The sequence below is a fragment of the Pterocles gutturalis genome, unplaced genomic scaffold (genome assembly GCF_000699245.1).
Source record: "Pterocles gutturalis isolate BGI_N339 unplaced genomic scaffold, ASM69924v1 scaffold12277, whole genome shotgun sequence".
Lineage (NCBI taxonomy): Eukaryota > Metazoa > Chordata > Aves > Pterocliformes > Pteroclidae > Pterocles > Pterocles gutturalis.
The window spans coordinates 35,603-46,668 of NW_010110400.1; the positions used below are offsets into that span (position 1 = coordinate 35,603).

At 50.4% G+C, this 11,066-nt stretch overlaps 1 protein-coding gene across 1 annotated transcript; it reads right to left on the reverse strand.

The window, feature by feature from the left end:
* Window positions 1–259: 259 nt before the first annotated feature.
* Window positions 260–10,809, reverse strand: OPRL1 (opiate receptor-like 1). The gene is made up of 3 exons (XM_010073360.1): window positions 10,607–10,809; window positions 1,011–1,366; window positions 260–783 (listed from the first exon to the last, which is right to left on the reverse strand). The coding sequence occupies exons 1-3, from the start codon at window positions 10,762–10,764 to the stop codon at window positions 260–262; spliced, it is 1,038 nt and encodes a 345-aa protein (XP_010071662.1). The 5' UTR covers window positions 10,765–10,809.
* Window positions 10,810–11,066: the final 257 nt, after the last annotated feature.

Below are 11,066 nucleotides of genomic sequence, written 5' to 3' on the forward strand. Positions count from 1 at the left end.
TTGCAAGAATCAAAGGGCTGATTTCAAACACGTTCCTTAGTGCAGAGTTCACGGGAATTAAAAAAATGCATCAAGTGGGCTCACTTTTTCTGCACGCTTTTGCAGTATCCGGTTTTCCCAACCCCCAAAATTGTTTCCTTGGTTTCCTCCCCCTCTGGGTTTTGAGGTCCTGCTAAAGAGCCGTTATCTGCGTTAGCTCTGACGTGGGGGTGGTCGGACTCTGCTGGGCGACAGCCACCATGGGAATTTCCATGCCTAGTCATGCCGGATTGTTAGTCCCCTCCGAGTTCTTGCAGGCATAGGCCACATCCTTGGCAATGCTGCACATCCTGTTGGACATCTGGAGCTCCGTCCTGAAGGCGGTGGGGAAGCAGAACTTCTTGAAGCATGCCTTGAAGTTCTCATCTAAGAAGGCATAGAGCACGGGGTTCAGGCTGCTGTTGGCGTACCCCAGCGCGGTGCAGAAGCAGGAGATGGCCAGCTCGAGCTCGCTCTCTGCCTTGGCACCCAAGCACTGGACCAGCACGAAAATCTGGATGGGAGTCCAGCAAATGATGAAGACTGCCACCACCACCAGGACCATGCGGGTGATGCGCCTCAGGTTTCGGTCCTTCTCCTTGGAGCCTGAGAGGACACGGACGTTCTTGAGTCGTCTGATCATGAGACTGTAGCAAATGGTGATGATCAGCACGGGGATCATAAAGGAGAAGAGAAAGACACAGATGCCAAACACTGGATCCCAGTAATCCACTGGTGAAGGGAGTTTAATTAGACAATCAATTTCTGCAAGTGAAAAAAACAAAAAGGAAAGGAAGGTCAGCAGACCCCTATCAAGAAGAAAAGCATCTGCACATCCAGTTTAGTTCAGGCATGCTTAACACCGGAGAAGAAATAGCAGCGATTTAGAGAGGTCAGGGCAGAAAGGAAGGAGTTAAAGTGGCTTCACAGCAGAGAGCTCCCCACCCCATGGCCACCAAGCCCTCCCACCTCTTGGATGCATTTTCACTGACCGTTGTTTTCATTCTCTGCAGAGCCCATCACCATCGCGGGGATGCCAAAGACAGAAGCCAGCGCCCAGATGCAGACGTTCACCACCTTGGCCTTGTGGGGCGTGCGGATGTCCAGGGCTTTGATGGGGTGGCAGATGGCAATGTAGCGGTCCACGCTCATCATCGTCAGGGTGAAGGTGCTCGTGAACATGTTGTAGTAGTCTATAGAGATGGCAATCTTGCAGAGGACGTTGCCAAAGGGCCAGAAGCCCAGAAATGTGTCTGTACCCTGGAAGGGTAAGGTCATCAGGCACAAGGTATCAGCCAGAGCGAGGTTAAAGATGTAAATGTTGGTTGCTGTCTTCATCTTGGTGAATCTGAAATGTAGGAATGAGCAGCGGTTAGAGCTCCACCTGACCATGATAGGCAAGACATCGAAGTCTAGTGAAGAGGGCATTCTGCCACGTTAGGAAGGACATGCTGTATTCTTCTTATGGAACAAGAGATTGAACGTCACCTTTTCCTTTCCACCTCCCACATGCTCATCAACACACAGCTCAGCTCAGCTCCTACAACTATACAAATGGTGCCTTCACAACCAGCTTCATGGACAGGAGACGTTTATGCCCTTGGACTGCAAGTGAGGACCATGAAAGCCTGAGGCTGTCAACTCAGACTCTGCTTTTTGAAAAATTCCTTCAGTAAGTTGAAGCCATATGTGATGAAATCCTGGATTAATTATTATAAATATTGGTGAGAGCTTTACCCAGTAAGCTGATTTGAAAGGCTACATATGGTCCAGGGGTAAGTTGATTAGCCATTTCCCATGGGCTCATAGCCAACGACTGTGGCCAAAGTGAACTGTCAAATCAGAATGGGCAAGACGGCCAGCCCTGGCCAGTGGCAGCTGAAAACTGGTGAGGAATGAGGTTTGTATCAGAAATCAAAATATTGCAATGGATGAAAGAAGTAGTTTGTGGATGAAGTTGTGAGTCAACTCTAATTCAAATGGCTTTTGGCATTTCTATATGGCTTTTATCGCATGAAGTGACCGCCCAAAGGAAGATTCACCTTGCTCTAATGGCAATCATCTCCTTTTCACACATGGGAAATGATGCGAAGGAAGATGTGATCACCTGCCCAAGGACACATGCAGAGTCCGCAGAAATGGAAACTCAGAGGTGACCGAATCTAACAATTTCAGCTCCAGGATGTTCCTCTCACAGGCAAAATAAGAGCTCATACAGACATAATTTTAAAACTACAGCTCATCTATCATTTACCACACCAACAGCCTTTGCAGAAACGTTGCCAGAAATGGCAGATAATGATGTGTGTTATTAATGGAGGGCAAGTTCATCTGAGGGTAACACTTAAACCCATAAACTACTGCACTATCTGCAGTTTGATGTATGTTGGAATATTATGGGGTCTCGTTTGACCTAAAAAGCTCTTTTTGTCAAATTGATTCAGAACAGCAAACCCCCAACGGCACTCCTCAGCACCATACCCCCCCAAAGATCTGAGCGTCAGCTCTTGGTAGATTATTTGAATGCCTGGAGGAACGTTATCACTGCTGAGACATGTGGTAACGTAGCCAAGTTTGCAAGAACAACAGCCAGGGGATCCACAATCCAGAATATAAAGTTGATTTTTTTTTTTTTTTTTACCCCTCCTAGAGCTCTAAGCTGCGCTTGTATTAGAAGTCAGAAAGTGGCTGAAAGCAGCTTCAGAAAGCAAGAACAAGCAACGCTACATCTGACCTCAAAAGCCAAGGGGGGCTTTTGGAGCAGGTGAACATTGATGGAAGCACTTGATGTCCCCACGTAAGCCTGAGTCAGGCTCCTCCTGGGCCACAAATCACAGCAGCCAGGCAAGACAGAGGGTTCTCAGAAAGCCCAGATCAGATAAACTTTTAAAACCAAAAGCAGTAGAGGAAAAATACCAGCATCTTTCCTCTTGTCAAGGGATGAACACTTTGCAAATCCAACACAACCAGGCAGCTGCCAGGTCTTTAAAGCTTTGGGTCTTCCTAAGCAGAATTACACAGAAAGAGACTCCAGCGCAGTGAACCCCAGAGCAGCAGCATCTCAGGATGGGCCAGTTGTACTTTTTTGTTCGAATTCTTGCAGTTGGCACAAATGAGGCAATGCACGCAGGGAGCATGAGCTGGGGCTATGAACAGATTCAGACACTTTCCCCTCTGGGTCAGCAGGAGGGGTAATTAAGATTAAGAAATCGCTGTTCTATATCAGCCCCCACAAAAAATAAGTATTGTCACCTAAGTCTGTGTTAGCAAAGGTCTCCTGGGAGCACTACAGCTCTTCCTCTGTACACCACAGACCTGGCTGGGCTCGCCCAAGCTTCGCAAAGGTCAAGCTTGTTCCAGTCCATCCTCCCAAGAGGACTGGACTTGGAGGCAATTCATCAACATGCCTCTAACCCTGACCGCTCTTACTGATGCTATAACTCGAGAGAATAACAACAGCATTTTTGAACCATGATGGGCAACTTCATCACTGTGAAACAGGAAAAAATTAAAGGTGTAAAGGTGTGGGGTTTTTTTGTTTTTTTTCTGGGTTTGGGGTTTTTTTGTTTGTTTTTTGTTTTGTTTTTTTTTTTTTAATACTAGTGGGCCACCTCAACCACCCCTCCGGCATCCACAGGAGACGTTACCTCCATGCACACTCCTGTGTCCCCAGCACAGGGAGAAGCTTGGGGCTCACCCTGAGCTGGAGGGGTGCAGATTGCAATCACAGAATCATATCACAGACTGGTTTGGGTTGGAAGGGACCTTTAAGATCATCCAGTCCCACCCCCTGCCATGGGCAGGGACACCTCCCACCAGCCCAGGTTGCTCAAAGCCTCATCCAGCCTGGACTTGAAAAAATCCTTCAGCTCCCTCTTGCTCCCCTCCAACCCAGGGGACCTCAATGGTCCCTCTCCTCCAAAACCCTTCTCAGCAAGAATTCAGAGTCCAGGTGCAATTGCTCAGCCTGACCCTGCAACATCCGCTCCCCCCGATGCACGGGTCCCTCTCTGCTGCCCTTCCCTCCAAGGTGACAGCAGAGCCACCTTCCCTTGCTCCCTCCGACACAGGGACACACTGGGGTGGCTGTCCCACTGCTCACCTCCTTCAAATCACCTTCAAGTGGATTTTAAGGCTCATTTTGTGCTCTTGAGAAGTGGGGAAATTAATTTGCACCTAATTACTTACTCCTAGCTCCACCTTCTCTGCACGCTGAGAGCCAACAGCCATTATCCCAACCAACCAATGTTCCCAAACATTTCCAGAATGTTCAGTACAAACAAAAAAAAAAAATCAATTAATCACTTCTCTGTGGATTAACCTCTTTTTCTTTTCCTCCGGGAACTGAGAGTGTTCTCACAAAAAAGCCAAATTAAACTCCCAGGCTTCAGGAGGCACCTGAGGTCCCCCCCACAGCCCAGATCCGATGCAGATAAACCCATGGCCTCCACGGAAGACATTAGCTCCCCACTGAGCCACTTTCTTTCATCCAGTCACAGAGGCAATTTCCTAATGGAACATCTCCCACAGGGCAGTTCTCGGCTCTCCATCCAGCTCCACCTCCGCCACACTTCGCTCTGCTCTCCTGTTCTCCCGGCTGCTGAAGCCTGAGAGGTAAAACACCTGGGTATCGGCTCAGCACGCTGCTCCCCTCTCCTTCTTGCTGAGTGCACCTCAAGCAGCGTTTCCTGGAACAAAGCTGTGCTCCAGCGAGGGGAACCCACAGCTTGGGAGAGGAGGAGATGGGCAGGAAACAGCTCCTGCACAGGCTTTGGGGTCCTGCTTTCAGAAGGATGGATTCTGTCCCTGGCTGAGCTGCAAACCCCTTGGGTTGGCATCACTCCCTCCTTTCCACCCAGCCCCAGCGAGGATGTGGGGCAGCAACCAGCTCCTGATGCCCCAGGGCTAAGGACCAAAACCTACAACCCAAAATGGGGCTGCAGGGACAGGGACAGAGGGACCAGAGCAAAGCCTTCAGCCCTGGGGAACCATGAGTGTTATCTCCAGGAGCTCTTACAGCCTCTTGCTGTCGATATTCAGAGCTGCAGCTAATTGGGATGCAGACAACGCTGTTCACCTTGAGCAGCTCCCTCTGTCCCCAGCCCATGTCCCCACAGCAGTGACAGCCTTCGCCACCCTCCCCAGACACATGCAGGGAAGCAGAACAGAGCAGAAAAGGCTCAAAGAGGATTTTTTCCCCAGCTGCTCCCACTCTGATGGTATAAATCAACACCAGTTCACTGACATCTCTGCTCCCAACCTGCTCATAGACTCCAGGTTGTACAGAGCTGATGTTTGATCCATTGGGATTTGTGTCCTTCCAGCCATCACCCACACCCTGCTCTCTGTGTCCCTGCTGCTCTGATCACCTTTTCAGAGCCCCCTCACCCTGAAATTTCCCAGTTCAAACCAGTTTATTCTTAATGGTTCCACAGGCCACACAAAAAAAACCAAACAAACAAAAAAACAAACCCAACTGAAACAGAGAATTTAAAAAGGACAAATGTAAATCACTTCGGACTATGAAGCCAGATGCTACAGCAAAAGCAGCCAGCAACACCGGCACTCAAAAGCCTCTTAATTCCCTGGCAGGACCAGGACTGACACGCAGAGGTTAAGGAGTCTGCAGCCAGCCAGGGTGAGCTGCAAGGCTTTGGGACAGATGATTTTCTTGCCCTTTGAGTCTTGCTGCTGGGTGACACTGGTGCCCTCCCTCCTCAAGGTGCTCTCTGGGGACACTGCATGGCCCCGATCGCTGCCACGCCAAGGACAGAGGCTGGGTGGCTGCTGCTGCCAAAGGCTCTGCAGCTCGCCCGGGGCTCACAGGGATGCTCAGACAGCCCCGAGGGGTGCATGGCCAGCAGCAGCGGTGCTTCGGTCTAAGGAAGGGGTTCACGAGCATCCGTCCTGCAGCGGGATGCTCTGATCCCTGTTCACACAGTGGATCTGCCTCTGCTGAGCTGCTCACATCCTAAATGCTGCTGGGAACTGCCCAGTCCCTGAAAAGAACTGGGAACCAGATCCCACATTAAACATCACAGAATTCCTGCCACACGTGGGTAATTCCTTTCTGCTCATCCCACCAAAGCCAGGGGAAACTAAGAGCCTTTTGGCACACGTTGGAGTCGCAGGAGCTGTGTTAGTGGGGGGCACGCAGGGCTGATACGAGAAGGCTGAGCCCAGCTCACCTGGGGGCTGGAACTGGGCAGCTGCAGACCTGCCCTTTGCAGCGGGTCCCCCTCCTGCTCCCCTTGCCATCCTCCCCCAGCTCCAATCACTCTGCACAGCACCCTTCTCTACGAATTGCAACAATGCCCTTCTTTTTTCTTTTTTTTTTTTTTTCTCCAGGAAAAACTAAAAGAGGCTGATCTGGAGAGAGTTGAGGTCTCAGGTGGCCCCACCGATGTCTGCTGGGTCCTGGTGACATTAAACACTCACTCGACTCCAGCTCCTAGACACACAGCTGGTCAAGGCTCTCTCCTTAGAAAGCTTTCTATTAAGAAATCAGCATCTCTGCAATGTCATAATTAACTTCATTTTCCCTGTCTCCTCACAGCCAGCTGCCCTCACCCCTGTTCCCAGGGACTGTTGTGGTTTTCAAGCCGGATAACAGCTGGCACAGCCCTCCCCAGACAGCCGCCCGGTGCAGGCACCTCCCCATCACATCCCTCCTCCGAAAGCTTCACTTGGAAGCAGCAAGTGTAGGGTATTGACAGCCCTAATCTACTTAAACAGCTGCTTAAAGTGCTCTGAAACAGTGTTCTTCAACAGGGAGAGCTGAGCATCCCCAGGACTTTGCTGGGCTCCCAACAGCTGCTGGGGCAAAGTGTCCTGATCCGGGTGAGCAGAGCCAGCATCGCCGAAGGGAATCCTCCAGATCTTCGCTGCTGAGCATTGCAGCAGCCTGATGGAGCTGGGGACAGCAGAGGACTTCCTGGGCCAGAGGCTGCATGCTGTCCCTGGTCCCTTTGCTGGCACATGGTGGGGACTTGGGGGTCTCCATCACACCCCATGAGCAACACCTGGGTCAGCATCACCTCCAGCCCCATGGGTCAGCCACCCCCAAGGCCACCGCGAGAAAACATCCCACTTCTTCACTTTTCTTCCTAAAAACAAAGCTCTCAAGCATCCAGCCTTGCAACATTCAGTTAATAGACAACAGGGACCCCAGCAGCCTGGTTTTCCCCCTTTTTCTCCCCCCAAACCCTTTCTGCCTGTTGCTCTTCAACAAATTGTGTCACATTCATTAAAAGCAGTACAGGAAATCTACGCAGAAGAGAGCAAACGGCAGAAGGAGAAGGAGGGAGGGGAGGCATTACCTCCACTGGCAAGGAACTCCACAATGAGCAAGCAGAACAAAGCCGCAGACAAGGCAGCTCTCCACAACTGGCCCTTTACTGTCCATGAAATCGTGTTCCTGATGAGAACCCTTCTCAGCCTTATCCAATTAACGCTGCTCAGCGCTAGAAGGGGATTGACAGTCACATGATGACTGTCTCTATAAATTAATCATTCCAAATGTTAAATCACTCCAAATATAATAGAGATGTAGGCTGGGTTCTACAACAGAGGGGGGAAACCTAGAGGAGGCTTTGAATTTGTGTTTTTGTATGAAATAGAGACTTTAAACTTTTTCCCTTAGTGCTACAAAAAAACTCACTCAAGAGGAACAGAAAACCAAGCCTTCCTGATGCCTCCAATTTCCTCAAGTGCCAATATTAGAGCCTTTGTATTTCCCAACTCCCTCAAAAACAGGAAACAATTACTGTCTACGTCACTGTACTATTCTTTTTCTGGAAGATAATACACCAAATTCTTACAGCTTGTGTAACATGCTGAAGTTTGGTTTCCTGGCAAAATACAAGCATGGAAAGAAAAAAAAAAAAGCAGCTTCTTGTAGGGTGCACCATACCTACAGATGACAGGGGTGCAGCACAGAGGGTTTGCCAGTCTTTTTTCCATTAATGGAAGAGATAGATCATTAAGAGTCCCAAAACCCCACATTGACTTACCAGCAACCAACTTTCAACCCACTGAAAAAAAAGATGCTTTTTAAGGTGAGAAACCCAGAAGCACCAATGCTCCAGGCTGGTGAGACAAACCCGTGCCTGAGAACTCATCAGCATCATCCTCGCATGGCCACTAACTGGGCAGCTCTGCATGGACCTGCAGACATGGCCAGTGTCAAGGGTTTGAGATACGGAGTCCAGTTTATCACCACACCTGCTGCTGACCTCAACAGACAGGGCAAGGAGCGAAAAACCCTGGGCAGAGATAACCAAAAGGTGTAGATACCGAACCAAGAAGGGCCATTTCCCTGGGTGCAACCCAGTGTTAGTCTCAGCTCAGTACTGAGCTCCCAGGAGATACCAATGGGGAAACAGAGATGGAGAACCGACGGAGAACCAGGGGGAAATGGCAGGTTCTCCTACACATGCTCCAGCTCAGTTATAACTTTCCCCACACACGTTACTCAAGTGGCCCCTCCAGGCTCACATGAAGATATTAGGGGAAAAAAAAATTGGATGAATATCCAAAAAGGAATACCCAAATAATTGAAACTTCTATTAGCTCTTTTACATATATAGGGACTTACTGGACAAAGGGGAAAGAGAAGAGTGGAAAAGGCCTGGGGGAGATGGGGGTGACACCTGTCTTCAGCTTTCAGTTGTTTAAAACCAGCAAAACCAGAGGACACACTAAAAAGTTAAGTCCCCGGGGGAAATTCCCACGCTAAATCCCACTTTCTCTTCTTGGGTCCCACTGATCCACCTGGAAGGTATCAAAGTCAAAAAGCAACAGACCAGAAGCCAACATTTTAACAGCATGACCCTGAATAGCCACAGCCACATCCATCCTGGCCAGGACAGTGGGTTGGGACAGTGGGAGGCTTTGAGCAACCTGGGCTGGTGGGAGGTGTCCTTGCCAGTGGCAGGGGTGGAACTTGATGATCTTTAAGGTCCCTTCCAACCCAAACCATTCTGTGATTCCCATCCTTGGTGACACACCAGTCCCAGCCCTGGGCAGGGTCCTGCTATCCACATCCCACAAGACTTTTGAAGAGAGGAAGAAGACTTCTGCCAAGGCTTCTCCATCCAACACATCTCTAGGGTTCATCCACAGGGCACAGACTCCCTTCCCCTGCCTGCACACCAGCTCAGTCATTCCCAGGGAGCTGCATCACCATGGGACAGGGACTTCTCCACTGGCAGAAACCCACTGCTCCCCGCACTTACCCACACCCACAAACACCATCCCTACTCAAATAACTGCTGCTACACTGAGCAGAAACGTGAGCTCTCCAAAGACGGCACTGCTGCCCTGCAAACCCCCTCTCCATCCCCAGGCTCCCCAGGGCTAACGCAATTCCTTCCCTCTGCCATCAACTCCTCGTCAGAAGGAGCACAGACAGGCAGCCTGATGAACAGCCACATCGCTTTGCCCTTGGAGCAGAGATTTAGCCACTGTTCACTGGCCTGTGACACCAAAGACTTCATTTTGCAGCCTCTCCCCAAGATGAGTTGTGTGTGTTCAAGGGGAAGATGCTTTGGAAGCAGCTGGGCTCCTGGCAGGAGCAAGGCTTAATCTCATCTGTATCTGAATACCTGCTAAATATTTTTTTGTCCTTTGTTGGAGGAGAAAAATTGATCTTATCTTTCCTGTGCTGGCAGCAGCCACCTGCACCAGGATTCTGCTCTGAGACATGTATAAAATGGAAGCTCCAACTCCTGCCACGCAGGGCACAGAGATCAGAAGGGGGTTGCTGGCATTTGGCACAGAATCACAGCCCTAACAGTGGCATGAAATTATTTTGTACCTATAAGGGGGAACAGGATTTCTGATTCCAGGAAACAGGGTGGTTTGAACCACAGCAGAACCAGACAGGGACATTTAAAATGCCAGGAACACGCAGGGAGGCTGGGCAGGGCTGCTGGAGTGGTGCAGGCTCCGTGCTCTCTCCCCCTGTTCCCCCAACTTCACCGTGAGGAGCCAGAGAAGTCACCCTCATCTCTGCAGCATCCTGTCACATCTTATTTATGTCTAGAGTTTCCAAAGAGTTGGAAGAGCTCCATTTGTGATTTTTCCCCTGTAAACATAAGGCTGAGGCTCCCAGCAGGTTCTTTTCCTTTTCAACTAGGTTCAGCTTTGGAAAGCACCAGCTCCCAGATGGAGCAGCACCTGCAGCCACAGCTGGGGTGCAGGACATGGGACAGGTCCTGGTAACAGTCCAGCACACCCTGGCAGCAGGATGGATGCTCCCAGCACACTGCCCTCCCCAGGGACGTCCTGCTCCCTGCCTGGCTAGTTGCAAAAAAAAAAAAAAAAAAAAAAGTCCCATTTTTTGAGCAGATCTGATCGCTTTGTTCCATTCTCTGGGTTAAACTTTAGGAGGCACCAGAGGGCAGCTGAAAGCTGGTGGGAACCTTCATCACAGTCTAGAAAGGGAGAAAAACAAATAAAACCAAAACAATAAAACAAATGCCACTAAAGCACATCGCAATGACCAGGGAAGGGATTTTGAGGGGAAGCTCTGCCCCGCTCCCTGCCCTCCCCGGAGCCTCCCGGGTGTGCTGCCTGCGTGTCCTACCTGACGATCACATACATGACGGAGCAGTTGCCCACCAGCCCCACAATGCACACGATGGAGTAGACAACCACGATGGTGATCTTGATGCTCAGCGGCAGGAAGCTGTCCCCCGTGCTGTTGTTGAACCAGTTACTGGGGAGAAAGCTCAGGTTCAGCATGGAGGAGTCGTTCAGCAGCTTCCTCAGGTCAGGGTCTTCCAGAATATGGGCAGAGCCCATCCTGAAGCCCCAGCCTGTGCCAAGGACCTGGGGCACCAAAGGGACAGTTTTAACATCTGCTGATCAAACCAGTAGCGTGGGACCAGAGCAAAGCATGTGCATGAGAAACGCTGCGGGAGAAGGATGATTTATTGCCGGGCAGAGCACAGCCTCCCCCCAAGAGCATTTTAATGGGATGGAACCCGGAGAGCTTGGTGCATCCCCAGCACCCAGGGAGCTCCCGCATATCTCCACACCGCCAG